The sequence below is a fragment of the Phyllostomus hastatus genome, unplaced genomic scaffold (genome assembly GCF_019186645.2).
Source record: "Phyllostomus hastatus isolate PE091 unplaced genomic scaffold, TTU_PhHast_1.1 phas_contig_159, whole genome shotgun sequence".
NCBI classification, from domain to species: Eukaryota; Metazoa; Chordata; class Mammalia; order Chiroptera; family Phyllostomidae; genus Phyllostomus; species Phyllostomus hastatus.
Genome location: NW_025333640.1, coordinates 23557523 through 23573334, shown reverse-complemented (window position 1 = coordinate 23573334; position 15812 = coordinate 23557523). Strand labels below are relative to the sequence as shown.

Below are 15812 nucleotides of genomic sequence, written 5' to 3'. Positions count from 1 at the left end.
GACACTGCTGTAGGTCTTCAAGTCTGCTGATTCCTGCTACAATAGAAAACTGTAGGTGCAGTGGCTAGAAAAGGCAAAAGGGCAAATAAAGGTTTTCATGTTTCTTTCTATTCCTACCAATTTAGGGACATAAAGGGCTTAGACTATATTATAACAGGTCTTGGCCTCCGGTTCATCTCCCTCTAAGTAAACTTGTCATGCCAGATGGATTTCCTAAAGCAGAGTTTTGATCATGTCACTTCACTGGTCAATACATCACCATGGCTCCCCACAACCTACCAAAGTAACTGTGAATTGTATATTTTGGTATCTGGCATACCATATGAAATAAAAGGTTCTAACCCACTTTTAAAAAAAAAATCTTTTAATCCATTTTTATTGCTGAAGTCACTTTGCTCTATTTCTTAAACCGGATAATAGGTACGTGGGTTTTTTGTTGTTATTGTTATTATTGTGGTAAAATACAAGTAAAATTTACCATTAGAGTCACTTAGTACACTCACAATGTTGTGAAACTATCACCACTATCTAGTTCTTGAATATAAATATATTCAAAAGGAATATATTTATTCACCCCAAAAGGAAATCCTGCCATTATAGTTTCTCCTCATTTCCCCCTCCCCTCAGCTGTGGGGTATCACTAATCTGCTTTCTGTCTTTAAGGATCTAGCAACTCTGGTTATTTCAATAAGTGGAATCACACAATATATGGTCTTTTATGTCCAGATTTTTTTGCTTAGCATGCTGTTTACAAGGTTTATCTATATTGTATTGTGCCATTCTTTTTTACAGCTGAGTAATACATTTATTTGATTCATTTATTCACTCCTGTATGTGTCCTGACCATGAATCGGACCCACAACCTTGATGTATCAGATGATGTTCTAACCCACTGAGCACCCAGCCAGGGCCTGCACTTGCCATTTTAATTTTTGTTTTCTATGTCTTATGTGTTTCTTGTTCCTTTGATTTTTTATCTTTACCTGAGGATATGTATATTGATTTTAGAGAAAGAGGAAGGGTGAAAGAGAGAGATAGAGAGAGAGGGAGGGAGAGATATCAATATGAAAGAGAAACATTGATTGGTTGCTTCACATATGTGACCCAGCTAGAGCTCAAACCCACAACCTAGATATGTGTCCAGAATGGAAATAGAACCCACAACCTTCTGGTGTACAGGACGATGCTCCAACCAGCTGAGTCACCTGGCCAGGGCTAATTTATTTTTTTAGGGCATAGAAAGGAGTGTGTATGTGTCAAGAGTGGTAACCTGAATTGTCCCCTAGCCAATATATTCTGGGCTTCCAACCTAATGTTTAATACAGTATTACAGATACTAGTTGACAAATACAGCAGTCTCGTCCAGTGGTTCTTAAAACATGGATCTCAGACCAGCAGAATCAATATCATCTTGGAATTTTAGAAAAAAAGTCAATCTCTGTGATCAAACTTGGACTTGAATTCCAGCTCTACACTTACTGCTGTGTGATTTGGCACAAATCACTACACCACTGAGTCTTGTTGCTTCATTAACTTATCCTAGCCTGCAGCACTGTTGTGAGGACTAAAGGAGATTCAGTGAGATAATGTAAGTAATTCTACTCCTAGGTCAGGACTTCCATAACATTACTTTTCTTTCCCATTGCAATAACATAATAAAAGCCTTTATGTTTTTTCTCAGTATTTTCAGTGTAACTTCCAGGGGCTTAAACACTTAAACCACTTCTCATTTCAACCATTATTAGGGAGGAAAAATGCAGAAACAGAAATAGAGATAGAAGGAGATAAGGTTGTTTGGTAGTTTAGCAGAGAAAGACAGAAATTTAGTCCAAGTTCATCTTTCAAGATGCTTGGAAAAATTAGGTGGCAATTTAAATATTATCCTGGATGCTGGTGTATGCTATATATTTAACTTCCATAAAAACCTTACAATTAAGGCAGACAGACAGTAGTTTTTCCTAAATATCCATTCTTCCATTCTTGGAAAGCAACAGAATGTTTGGTGGGCACACGGCTGTGCAACTAAGGTTCACGTTACCCAGCCTCCCTTACCGCTGAAGACAGCAAGGTGCTATGAACAGAATGGAGGGGTGGGATTTGTGGCTGATACTCTGCAAGGCAAGGAAGATGCCCTCCTCTTTGCTTTCCCTCTCTCTGTTGGATTAAATGTTGACTTTTCATCTTGGACCCCATGAATAAGAGAAACACATCATGGATGGTAATAACTGGTAAAATCATTGAAATCTAAGTCTATACATCAGCCCTGGGCTGTATACACTTAGTCACATAAGTAAATAATTTCTACCTCGTTTATGCCACTATTATTTAGGTCTTTGTTACAGTTTCTAAACAAAGTTGTTTAACTCACTGTTAAGCGTAGTCTGTGTGAGTGTCCTCCCTGGAGCTGGGCAACATGTCAACCTTGAACTGAACTTCCTGAATTTGTTTCTCCTTTACTAGTTGGAAGATTCAAAACTTAAGTCTAACTATTCTATAATAAGTTATAGAATAGATTGGTGAAACTACACCAATCTACATGACACCAAAGAGTGACAACAGTAGGTTGTAGCCCTCAATTTTCACTTTGTGAAATGTTGTTGACCAAAAGGAAAGTTCCACAACTTGTACTCTTATAGCATAAGGAAAGTGGTTTCAATTCCCACCTCAAAACAGCAACAAAGGGAACAACAAAAAAAGTGCCTCCTGAATGTGTGCCATTCTCAGTGACAGCAATGGTAATAAGGAATCTAATTTGATTGCACCACTGCACTTCTGTAATGACACTAATATCACTGTGTATGGATTTAATCTCAGTGTTCCTTCTCAATTCCCTTGCTCTGTCTCCTAGAACAAGTTCCTTCTTCCTATCTGCTATCCACAACAAACCAGACAGGAAGGGGTAGGTGGGGGAAATGGCTCCCATAAGAGCGACACTTGACATTTTATAAGGTTATGGATAGAGAGATGTTGACCTGAGTGTGAGTGAGCAGCTGGTATTTATTTTGGAGAGAGAGAGAAAAGGAGAGTAAATAGTTACCTCCTGCCTTCTAAAATGCTGTGCCATGTTTTAGGTTTCTAATGTATTCTGTTGCCACTTAAACCTTAAAATAACTGCAGGAAGTAGGTGTCATTAAAAAAGGAGACAATAGACCCAAAATGGAGTAACTTGTGCTAGGTCCTGCATCAGCAAACCAAGATTTAAGACTTAAGTGCAGTTTCAGTTTCCCAGGAATGTAACCTTTAAGCAGTCAACATGGAATTACCTGGTCAGCCCTAATGAGATAGTCTGCCCAGCAGACCCCTTCAGTTCCCTCAAGAAGGATGACCTTCCTTGAAACAATGCCTTCTTTGCTAACAATTTCCTTTTTATACACCCCTCTTTGCACCTTTAAAAACTTTTCCTTTTCTAGATCCCTGCAGAACTCCTTTCTATTTGCTAGATGGGATGCTGCCTGATTCATGAATTGTTCGATAAAGATAATTGGATCTTTAAAATTTATTTGGTTGAATTTTTGTTATTTAACAGTATTATTCTCACTTACTGGTGAGGGGGGGAAAGACAATAAAAAATCACATAGCAGGTGACATAGCAGTGATTTGAAACTAAGCCTGACTACAAAATGCATGCTCTTTCTACTTCACCTTGTTGCCTTTAAACTTTTTCAAAAACTTTTCTCATTTTCAAATGCATCATCTCCTCTATATAACTCTGAAGATTATCTTGGAATTTTAAGAAATTTACTAGGCTTTTAATGTGTTTGGCAATCCCAATAAAATATTCGGCAGCCCTGACTGGCATGGCTCCTTGGGTTGGGCATAGTCCTACAAACAAAAGGTGCTGGTTCGATTCCTGGTTAGGGTCAGGGCACATGCCTGGGTTGTGGGGCCAGGTCCCTGGTTGGGGGCATGAAAGAGGCAACCAATTGATGTTTCTCTCACACATTTATGTTTCTCTCCCTCTCTTCCCCTCTTTCTAAAAATAAACAAATATATTAATTAAATCTTTCTAAAATGAAAAAAAAATATTCAGCAGCCCTTAGGGAACCCAGCTGATCTTTGGTTCTGCAACAAAAGGCGCAACTTGTCAACAAGATAAGGAGCTTAAGCCAAAACGCAAACCGGTGTACATATTCCAGGGTATTATTTTGCATACAGATATTGTTATTACTTTCTAGAGTCACACTTTTAGTACATATGCATAAATAATTAAAAACATTTATATTGATATGGAATTAGTACTACCCATGTATAATGTGCATCCTTATTTTCCCTTCAAAAATTTGGGCAAAAAAAGTGCTCATTATACACAGCAGAATATGGTAGTTTGTTGACCTGCAATTACTGTGATGACCATGCTTGGGAAGCACCTGTCAGTGATCCCATCTGAAACACCTCTGCAATGAGAAATCACTATTACATACTATTTACACTTTGTAAAACGAAAAGCAAGGAGGAAAACTATATTCCCAAAGAAAATGGGTAATTTGCTACAAAGTGATAATATTAGTCAGTAGTCACCCATTAACTGCCTGAGTCATACATCAAGACTAGTATACAAAGAGAGATAGTTTGGACAGAGCCTGCCTTCTGCCCAGAGGGTGTCTTCCCTCACCCCCAAATCATTGTGAAACAATGTGACTATCCCTGATTCCTCTTCTTCCTTCCCACATAAGAATTCATCTGCACATTCTATTGGTTCTTATCTTCAAAATATAACCAGAATTTTCACTGCACCCCTTCACCCAGGGCAACTGCATTTCACAGCTCCAGAGGATGCCACCTGCATCTCAGCCTCCATGAATGGTGTCCTGTCTCCACCACGCTCCACCCTTCGCACTTCCTCCTCTACCTCCCTAGACCAAGCTCCCACTTCTCTTTTCACTTCTTGCTTCAGTCCTTGCTTTACCACATTGTATTCTCCACATAGCAGGTGCGGTGTCACTCCGATGCTCAAAATCCTCCAATGGCCTCTCATTCCACACAGAAAAATGTTAAGTCCACTGCAGCCTGCAAGCCTCCACATTATTTAAAGTAGTCAAAAGATCACTTTCTAAACATGACAGGGGATAGGACTGAGGTAGGGACAGGAGGAACATGTGAGGGATTGGAATAGCCAGACACCAAGAGGCAGAGGAAGGGTACCTGACAGGTAAAAGGAGTGATAGGGACCCCAAAGACCCAACTGAGATGTGATACCATTAATTTCTGATAGTTCAAGACTGAAATGTGTAGTGATCGTGCCATGAGGGTAAGATAAACAGAAAAATGTTATGTTTTTGCTGCAAAACAATTTCTCCCAACACTTAATGACTTGAAGCAATAAACATTATTTCTCTGTGTGTCAGCTGGGTAGTTCTGTTCTTGACTAATAAGTTGGATTAAATGGTCTGGGATGGCTTTACTCACATACCCGGTAGTTGGTAGACTGGTTGTTCTGGAGAGACCTCAGCTGGGTTACTTATTCGGCTTCAAATGATCTCTCATTCTCCAGCAGGCAAGCTCAGATTTCTTAACTTAGTGAGCTCAAGTGTTCTAAAGAGCAGAAAGAGAGCAAGCCCTGTACATGCCAGCATTTTTTCTAAGCCATTGCCCAAGTTACAGTTGCTAATGTCCCTTGACCAAAGCAATTTTCACGAACCAGCCCAGAGTCAGTGTGGGAGGGGATTGCACAAGGTCACAGACACAAAGGGGAATGAAAAAACCGGGGGCAAAACCATGGAAGGTAGGTTGCATACGGATCTAGGCTTGGGGTTTTCAGGGCAGGGTCTGAGAAGGATAAGGCTGCAAGTACAGAGTTTTGGTATTGGTAAGAAAACCATGGGCTGCTGCTGAGAAGGAAAAGAAATGAGATCGGGCAGTATTTACACACCAGGAGAAAAGGATGTTATTTTGAAACCCATAATAATTGTGCTGAAGGAGTTCCCAAGCCAACAAGCAATTCTGACACTATCCGCCACCAGGTCGTGTCAGTTCCCACAGGTCAAGGGCTCAGTTCTAGGAGGCTGCTGCTCCCCTTCAGATGCCAGTCTCAAGTCCTGGTTACCACCTGTGCTTCTGACAGACCAACCTTAGATCAGAGGTCCCAACGACTCCCCTCCTCTCCTTGGGTCCATTGAATTTGTTAGAGCCATTCACAGAACTCAGAGAAACATTTTACTCGCCAGATTACTGGCTTACTGTAAAAGGATGTAATTCAGGAATAGCCAGATGGAAGAGACACATACAGCAATTTACAGAGAAAGGGCATGGAGCTCCTAAGCCCTGAGAGCACTGCTCTTCCCACATCTCCATGTGTTTGCCAACCCAGAACTATAGCTCGTTGGGCCTCCTGGGCTGCCCAGGAAGCCTAAAGCCAAAAGCTCAATCAAAAAAAAAAAACAAAAAGAAAGGAAACACACACACACACACACACACACACACACACACACGAAACAAAAGCTCAATTAAAGCCTGCAGGACTCTGGCAGTATATGCATAGTCTTTCTAGAAGAGGATATCTTCATCCTAGGCCTCAAACACAACAACCAGTATACACACATAACTAGGAACTCAAGGAAACTAATCTTTCATGCGGGAGAACCGGCACAAAAATAGACAATAGACACAGTCTGGCAAAGACTTCAGATACTGGAACTATCATACAGTGGCTGTAAAACAATTATGCTTACTGGGTTTAAATCTATATTGAGTATGCCTGCAAAGAATAAGAAATGACAGTAACGTAAGTGGGAAAAAAACTAAATGGAACTTTTAGAAATAAAAAAACCCACAATAATAAAAATTCCAAAAACATTGGATGGATGTAATAGACGAGTCACAGATGAAAAAGAAAATTAATGAAATACTGACACCTTACTAGGTTTGATATATTCTGATGTTTTTCTACACTATGGCATTCTATCTTAATTTTTAAATTCTCAGATGGTTGAGACCCAATAAAGTGATTTTATACCCCCATGCTGTCTTTTTTTTCAATATAATTTAAACCGATGACTGCTCCATTTAATATAACAGTGTCACGGACTTATATTTTTCAAAGCTTTTATTACAAAACAAAGCTGAGAATTGCAATACATACCTCTGACAAATTCCTTACGTGCTGGTGTTGCTAGAATAAACTAAGTGGAGCTGACTGCCTTAATCCCCACTCTGCGGCAGAAAGAGGGATCAGACCAGGAAGAAGGCAAGTTTGGTTTTTATTCTGGGGTAGGTAACCTTGGAGTCTAGAGCATTTTCCATTGGGAAAGTTTTCAATAGTGAACTGTCACCTGTAAAGTAAACTTAGTCAAGGTTACTGTAAGTACAGAATAGAGTTTACTGGACTCAATATTATATTTGAAATAATTCACTGATTTCTACTGGTCACTAGTTTTCACCAGACTGCAATTAGACAAGAAAAATAATGTCTATAGGGTTTTTCACAAAGCTGATTTATTTAAAAGGATTGACCTTTTGCAGCATTCACAGAAAAATAAAAGATAAAAGCATTGCCCTGGCTGGCGTAGCTCGGTGGATTGAGCGCAGGCTGCGAACCAGGCATCGCAGGTTCGATTCCCAACCAGGGCACATGCCTAGGTTGCAGGCCATGACCCCCAGCAACCGCACATTAATGTTTCTCTCTCTCCCTTTCCTCTCTAAAAATAAATAAATAAAATCTTTAAAAAAAAGTGTTGACCTTTTAGAGGATATGTTCTATATTTTTATTTTGGGGGTCAAAATAATTTAAAAAGGAAATGATGCTGATAGTAAATGGCAGTTGTATTTTGTTTTATAATGTGGTTAAATTAAAAAATTGTAGTCCTATTGGTTCCCTTAATTATTTTGAAAATCTGGATCCATCCATAAAGCTCAAAAACTGGGACCAGCACTGATATCATCTACCTCTTATTTGTTCATCCAACAAATATTCTGAGGACCTACTATGTGCTCAGAGATGGCGCACGAACAGGAAGACTGCCCTGTGTGCCCTTCCACTCACAGTGAACAACAGACACGTTTAATCAATAGGTACTAAGAAGGTAAGCAGTGCTAGGTGTCCTGGAAGGCTGTTTGGGAGAATCAGTCTCTTACTGAAAGAAGAAATAAAGCTGAGCTGTCTTGAAATGCACCAGAATCTGCCTGCTGCTGAGGGAAAAGGAATGAAGGCAAGAGAAAACCGTTTTGTTCAGAGAATCTGAAACAGTTCTAGGTGACTGCAGTTGGGGTACCTGGTGAAGGCTAAGATGTGGTGAGGGTGAAAAGAGAGTCAGTGATTGGGGCTTGATAAGGGTTTTTGTAGACTTGGCTAAGGACTTTGATTTCTTTTTAGTTGTGGTATAAAAAAAAAACAAACCACCTAACAGAAAATGTACCATCTTAACCACTTCAGGTGTACAGTTCCAGAGGATTAAGAAAATTCATTGTTGTAAAATGAGGACCTCGACACTATCCTATAAGCAACTGAGATTATTGGAATTACTGAAAGATTTTAGGACAGGACTGGAGATCTAGGAAGATTGTTGTAGAAGGTGGGGGTGGTGGGAGATAGGGGACGGAGGCTGGAAGGACTAGGATCACAGGAGGGGGCGCGCGGCTCGGTCTCAGGGTTTCTGGCACAGGGGAAGTCAGAGGAGGAACTCGGCATTTCCCTGGCTGCGGTCCAAGCCTGCCTGGGCCGGCTTTCCAGAAGCTAGTGGGCCACATCCAGCCAGGATGTATTTTGTTAAACCCCTACAAGTAAAAATTTTTTTGGATGAGTTGCGAAAATTGAACAATTTGATCTCATACAAAATAATTTCCAGCTTTTCTTGAAAAAAAAAAATCAAAATATCTGGGAACACTGGACCCATACTCCCTCAGGGAAACAATGCGCAGAGTTCGCTTAAAAAAAAACCAACTATATATGAATGTACGAGAAACATGTAGAAGAGTACACAAATCAGTGCACGGCTTGATGGATGTTGACGAAGCTAACATACCCCACTAACCAGCACCCACATCAACAAGCAGAACAGTACCAGCACCTCCGATGTCATATTCCTTTAATCTTACTAACAATCTTAGGAGGTAGGTTATACTACCACCGCCCCTTTAAGCAGGGAGACACTGAAGCATAAACACGTCCCAAGGCTTAATATTGTTGACAGTAGCTTTTGAACCTGGATCTGCTTATTCCAAATCGTGGGGAAGAAATAGGTTTCCAGGTGAGGTGGCGACTTCAGCTTTGAAATACGTTTGAGTAGGCATCTCCTTCCACGGAAACTTCCTTCCGCGTCTCAGAGCCACGGAAACCACAGTTAATCCGAAACCTGCACTCACGCACGCAGCGCCCGCGCGGGTGGAGATTGCGCTGTATCTCAGCGACGCGACTCCCCACACGCGAGGGCGCTGTCGCCGCTGCAGGTGGGGGCGTGCCTTCCTGTTGTCGCGATATTTTTGAGGAAGGAGCAACGCGGGTCAAAGGTTACGTCGATGGCGCGCTCCGCCCCGTACGCGTAAGTTCTCGCGCGAGTTCTATTTCCGCCCTTTTGGCTCCCCGAGCAGCACCATGGCGGTGGGTAAGAACAAGCGCCTGACGAAAGGTGGCAAAAAGGGAGCAAAGAAGAAAGTGTAAGTGGCGACTCTCCTGGCTCTCCGCTTTTCCGGGTCCTGTTAGGATCGGCGGGAGGCCCATGGGTCTTGGTGTGGGCCGGATGGCGAGGATGCCAGTCGGATTGAGCTGGCCGTGCCGGGTTGGTAAATTCTGAACTGCGCTCTGCCAGATATGGGTGCTCCGTCGCCGCGGGCCGGCTGTCTTCCCCTTGGCCTTCTGGGCCTGTGCGCACCGCTTTGAGCTCGATTGCTGCCGCGAGTAGGCGGTGGCGTGTTGCGTATGGTGGGCTCACGGGCGCTTTTTAAATGCCACGAACGATGGAAGCCCCAAAGCTGTAGTGGAGAAAGGCGCTCTTGTCCACCCGGCACCCCGCACCGCTCCTCTGCATGGGCCGGGTGGAACCGGGGGAGCTCCAGGTAGGCTCGTGTGAAGAAGCCCTGGGAAAGAGCCTGGGCCTCCAGGACGTGCCGTCCTGTGCCAGGAAAGTTCAAGAGACCTGCATGTTACCGGGAGGCAGTGCTGCCTGCGTGGTGGGGAGTGCGCCCGTTTGTGGCTCGGCTGTGAGACGGACACAGTGTGGGAAGAGCTCGATCCCCACGTACGTGCCCGTGAGAGGTCCGCTTGCCGGTTAGTCTCGTGAAGTCATTAGAATGAGGTAAGTAAACAAGGCGGATTATGTGATCTGCAATAAAACGGAAGGTTTTTCTGTTTTAATCCAGGGTTGATCCATTTTCTAAGAAAGATTGGTATGATGTGAAAGCACCAGCTATGTTCAACATAAGAAACATTGGGAAAACGCTCGTCACAAGAACTCAAGGAACCAGTGAGTATCTTATTCTTGGTTTGTATATTTTTAAAATTGAGACGTTTGTACCTTGGTCTGCTGTTGGTCCTGTGGCGGGAGAAAGGAAATGTCAGCTCTTGGCTGCAGCTTTGGCCCCTGCGGTGCTTGTTTTGGGGACACTGGTCGAAGCAAGGTGGCACTTGAACATTCTAACTCAACTTTATGCATGAACAGTTACCTTCGTTGGCTTGAGTTTGCTCGAGTGGCTCCTGATGTTAATAAGACAACTGATTCTTGTTTTATAGAAATCGCATCGGATGGTCTGAAGGGCCGTGTATTTGAAGTGAGCCTGGCTGACCTGCAGAATGATGAAGTTGCATTTAGAAAATTCAAGCTAATTACTGAGGATGTCCAGGGCAAAAACTGCCTGACTAATTTCCATGGCATGGATCTTACCCGGGACAAAATGTGCTCCATGGTCAAAAAATGGCAGGTGAGAACGACACTTAGCGTCGCGGTGCTATGGCATGCGTGGCTGAAGTGTGATGTCACGTCAGGGTGTGATGTCAGCAAGGGACATGTCATAACAGGTTGAAGTAATAATTTTAAAACCTTGATGTTGTCTTGATAACTATTGAGTGCTTACTCTGGAGTTGACCATTGAACTTGAGCAACAGCAGGAAGCAAACCATGATCCTTCTGCTTATTTACATTGAGTTCAAAATTTATCACCATTTTAGTTTTTTTGTTGCATAGATCAGTGGCTGATTGAGGAACATCTAGATTCAGGTTTGTAATTTCGCTTCGGACTCTTTGGACCTCAAAAGCTGATGGACTTTATTCTTTATTTTTTTGCTAATGGATTTTAAACTGGACAGGTGGTTTGGGCTGGTCTTAATTACCTCTGGCAATATAGAATAACACACAGAACACAGAGTAGCAGAGCGGAAGTCTTGGCTCCACTTCCCAATTGTATTCTTTTTGGCAAAAAACTTAAAGCTTGCTAAGCCATGATTTCTTTATCTTTAAAATGTGGGTAAGAGTGTCCTCTTATGGAGTTTGGATGAAATCCGTGTTTAGCACAGAGTTTGACCCAGAAAGCATCTAATAAACGTTAGTGTGATGTAGGAAATAACTGTGTTGGTTCAGATGTGTCTGGCTAACCATCCAGTCTTACGATACTTTGTATGTGGGAGTGAATGATGACAAAATGTTTGGTTCCAGATGATACATAACTGCTTTTGTAATTTTGTTTATTTATGACATTCCCCCAAGGTTCCGTGGTTGCATTTCTGGGAATATTTTAAGGTCCTTTTGCTACAATTATATCCTTTTTTTTTAAAGATTTTTTTTATTTATTTATTTTTAGGGAGGGAAGGGATGGAGGGAGAGGGAGAGAGAGAGAGAGAGAGAGAGAGAGAGAGAGAAACATCAATGTGCGGTTGCTGGGGGTTATGGCCTGCAACCCAGGAATGTACCCTGGCTGGGAATCGAACCTGGGACACTTTGGTTCCCAGCCCACGCTCAATCCACTGAGCTACGCCAGCCAGGGCTCAATTATATCCATTTTTTGAACCAAGGTCTAAAACTTACAAAATGCAGAGGAGGAAATTCAGTTTTTATTGCTACCTAAGATAGTTTTTTGTGTGTTTTGGCTGTGAAATTGAATATTTGCCAGCATGGCCTTAGTTGGAACATAAATGACACTTAAAAGCATATGTATTCAGTGATAACATTTCACCTATGCAGAACACTTTTTATTGAGATGGAATAAGTGTGGACGTCCATATTGTAGTCTCATAGAACCTATTTTCTTGTGTTGCAGAGTTACCGCTGATTGAGGGGAAGAATGTTAAAGGGTTTCACATATTTGTAAAAAGTTGGGGGGTGGACACTATTGCCAGTGATGGTGGGGATAGAGGGGAGGAGGGAGGATTGTTGAGAGGACTTCTTTAATTGGATGTGAAGGATAGTAAGAATTTGGTAAGTTCATTTCAAGGAAGTTAATTCTGGAAATTTGATAATGTAATTTATATTATACTTCATGCATGATGAATACTTGACCTTTCCCTTTTTTATATTAGAATTTGAGAGATAAAAATTAATAGTATTAAAACCTATTATATCTGCTCTGGCTGGGTGACTCAGTTGGTTGCTTCTGTACACCAAAAGGTTGCAGGTTCGATTCCCAGACAGGGCACATGCCTAAGTGCAGGTTCGATTCCTGGTCAGGTCACGTACAGATGAGATGTCTGTCTGTCTCCCTCTCCCTCAAATTGGTCAAAAAAAAAAAAAGAAAAGAAAAATCCTTGGATGAGGATTAAAAAAAAAAGCCCTGGCATAACTGACAGTATCTTTTTTTTTTCTCACTAGACCATGATCGAAGCTCATGTTGATGTCAAGACTACCGATGGGTATTTGCTTCGTTTATTCTGTGTTGGTTTTACTAAAAAACGCAACAATCAGATTCGGAAGACCTCTTATGCTCAGCATCAACAGGTCCGCCAGATCCGGAAGAAAATGATGGAAATCATGACCCGAGAGGTGCAGACAAACGACTTGAAAGAAGTGGTCAATAAATTGTAAGAGTTTTTTTTCTCTATCACCACACAACCCTGAATCTGATTAACCCTCAGATGAGGGAAAACATCTAAGATGGAATCACACCTGTTTAAATTCTGTCTGTGAAACCATCTAGCTACCTCCCTTGAAATGAAAGCATGCTAATTGCTGAGTAAATCTGATTTGGTTTTTGTCCTTGTTTGGGTATAACTATCTCGTGGCAGTGAGGTTAAATAGAAGAACTCTCCACAATCAGTAATGCATGGGAATAAGTGATGACAAAATGTTTCGGTCCCAAATGATGTCCAGTGATAAAATGTAACATTTTTCTGATGTTCCCATGCAGCTGACTAAGAGGGTGTAATGGAAAAGGCAAAAGGTGTAGACTCAGAAGGCTCAGATGCTAACTTTGCAACTAGCTGTACAGTTATATCACTTCACCTTCGCCTGTAAAGGGACAGTAGTAGACTATCTTACACGAGGAGCTTTCTGGATTGAATGAGGGGGGTTTTCTGTGTACATTTACTCTAATCTACTATTACTGGTTTGCAGGATCCCAGATAGCATTGGGAAAGACATAGAAAAGGCTTGCCAGTCTATTTATCCACTTCATGATGTCTTTGTTAGAAAAGTCAAAATGCTGAAGAAGCCCAAGTTTGAATGTAAGTGGGAAATTGTGGCCAGATACATTTGCGGGGGTGGGGTTGAGTGGCCAGATACTAGCTTTTTTTTTTTCTGTCATGCTTACACAGTATTGAAGGACCATTGTTCAAGATACGGTACACCATAGCTAACAGAATTTTGTTCTTCTTTTAGTGGGGAAACTCATGGAGCTTCATGGTGAAGGTAGCAGTTCTGGAAAAGCTACTGGGGACGAGACAGGCGCTAAAGTTGAACGAGCTGATGGATATGAGCCCCCAGTCCAAGAATCTGTTTAAATTCAGACACTTAATGGTGGCGAATAAAAAGGCCTATTTGTGATACTTTATTTCTAATCATTCTTTTAAAACAATCTTATAGCTTGGCGAATGACATGGCTCTGAATTGACGGTGACATGAACTTTTCTGTTCTGGATTTTATCTCTTGCTCTGTGTAGCTGGGAAAGGGTAGAGATTATTTGAAGCTGTAGTGATTTGGAGGTGTTCAGAGATAGCTAATAAAAGGAAATCCTTTTTTAAGATGGCTTAAAGTTTTGATGGTTTTTAAGCCATCTGGAAGGCTTGTTGAAACATTGCAGGCCCCACCTCTGGAGTTTCTGAAGTTGAATGTGATGCTGATGCCCAGGGACCCTGCTCTGAGAACCACTGTGGTAGACTGATTAATGGGAAGAGCCAATTGGCTTTCAGGTTTTTGTTTTTGAATACAAGTGCTCTTTCCTATAGCTGTGAGATGCCCCACTGTGCACCTGCACTGTGAAGCTGAACTTGGCTATAGAAACTGGTTTCTTGTCTTAATAGATGGGCATTTAATGCAGCCCAATACCCAGTGCTTACTCTTCCACCCAGTCTGTTCTGCGCCCTCCTCCTCTTCAATCCTTTCTTGCACTCTGCTGATTCCCATTCCTTTCACCCTGCCGTCTGCAGGGGTTCACATTTTCTGCCTTGTCATTGGGTGGTAGGACATATCATTTGAACACAGCACTTCCCTTATGCGTAGCTCAGCTAGTGGCTCCTGCAATTCTTACCCACCTTAAACCTTGCAGCAAAGCTGCGAGTTGACCACATTGTATTTTCTTGAATCTTCTGCAGTTGTGGCTCCCTCCCCCCCCTTTTAAGGAAGCTGTTACTGTCAGGATTACAGTTGCTGAGTCCAATGGTTCTGTTCTTGGCCTTCATTTTACTTGACCTGTATTAGTGACATTTAACCATTGATATCTTCCTGTTCTTAACTGTCCTTCATAGTCCCACAGAGGTTTCCTCCCTCATCACTGGTTATTCCTTTGCTAGTTTATCCTGAGACCTTGGTGTTGTAGAGCCCTAGGTTCAGCCCTTGGCCATTACCAGTACTCCCCCAAAAGTGACTTGTGCCCTTTTGAGGTAATAACGTCTGTATGTGGGGAAAAATGGGTCATGAGATGCTTTCATTTCAGACAGGTTTTGGGTCCATCTATTGCCTGTGATTATTGACAGTAACACTAGGGATCAAGTAGATCAAGCTGTGATGACTAACAGTCTGGACTTAGAGTACATCAGGGTGGTGCAGACCTAGTGCTCCCCCCACCCGTTGGCTTACTCAAATGTGGGAACCTGGAGAGAATGAGGTCAGCACTACAGGTTGGCTACGTCTACTGAGCCTTATGGATAATAACCTTTATTATGAGGTTCTAACCTCCTGGGTTAATCAGTGCCTGGCACAGGGCCATATTCATGTAAAAATTCTAGTTTGTCTAAGAACATGTCATGCAGAGTGAATTGTGATGCAATCAGTTGTGGATCCTGAGTGTCCCTGCCTGCTCTTGGGTGTGCCATGAGTATGATTCTCTGCTCTTCACCTGGGCCATCTCTTGGTTGTATTTGTGTCCTGGCAAACCTTGAGGGATGTAACGTATCCCCCAGAAAAAAAGCAGGCTTGCTTCCACTTAAGTGTCCTGCTGTGTAATACAACCTCCTGCATGATGGACCCTTTGCATCACCATGTGGATGGGGGAGGAGGGATGGGAAACAAATGAACACAAAGCTGACCATTGGCTTTGCAGTAGAAAGTCCTTTGACCCAGGGGTCTCGTGTCCTGCCAGTGTCCACTGAAACTGGCAGGCTGACCTTTTCAGCTAAATTGGGTAAAATGTCTATAAACGGCAGCTTCTGGCACTCCATCCCCAATTGTTTTGAAGCAATATTTCAACATGTGCCTCTAAAATGATTTCTTGAAACAATCATTAACACCTCCAAACTTAT

The 15812-nt window shown here is 42.1% G+C and overlaps 1 protein-coding gene and 2 non-coding genes across 3 annotated transcripts; all 3 read left to right on the top strand.

Annotated features, from left to right (window-relative positions):
* Positions 1–9436: 9436 nt before the first annotated feature.
* RPS3A (ribosomal protein S3A) lies at positions 9437–13900 on the top strand. Its single transcript, XM_045831833.1, has 6 exons — positions 9437–9588; positions 10291–10394; positions 10661–10848; positions 12729–12937; positions 13470–13579; positions 13734–13900. The coding sequence occupies exons 1-6, from the start codon at positions 9527–9529 to the stop codon at positions 13853–13855; spliced, it is 795 nt and encodes a 264-aa protein (XP_045687789.1). The 5' UTR covers positions 9437–9526; the 3' UTR covers positions 13856–13900.
* LOC123814243 lies at positions 11550–11622 on the top strand. Its single transcript, XR_006784866.1, has one exon. It is a non-coding gene; the product is annotated as a small nucleolar RNA SNORD73 (small nucleolar RNA).
* Positions 13185–13254, top strand: LOC123814242. The gene has a single exon (XR_006784865.1). It is a non-coding gene; the product is annotated as a small nucleolar RNA SNORD73 (small nucleolar RNA).
* Positions 13901–15812: the final 1912 nt, after the last annotated feature.

What these genes read in the sequence shown, in the direction of transcription:
- RPS3A (XM_045831833.1), top strand. Translation starts at nt 9,527, where the DNA reads ATGGCGGTGGGTAAGAACAAGCGCCTGACGAAAGGTGGCAAAAAGGGA. An exon ending in CCATGGTCAAAAAATGGCAG is followed by an intron (nt 10,849 to 12,728) that starts GTGAGAACGACA and finishes TTTTCTCACTAG; the next exon opens with ACCATGATCGAAGCTCATGT. An exon ending in AAAGAAGTGGTCAATAAATT is followed by an intron (nt 12,938 to 13,469) that starts GTAAGAGTTTTT and finishes ACTGGTTTGCAG; the next exon opens with GATCCCAGATAGCATTGGGA.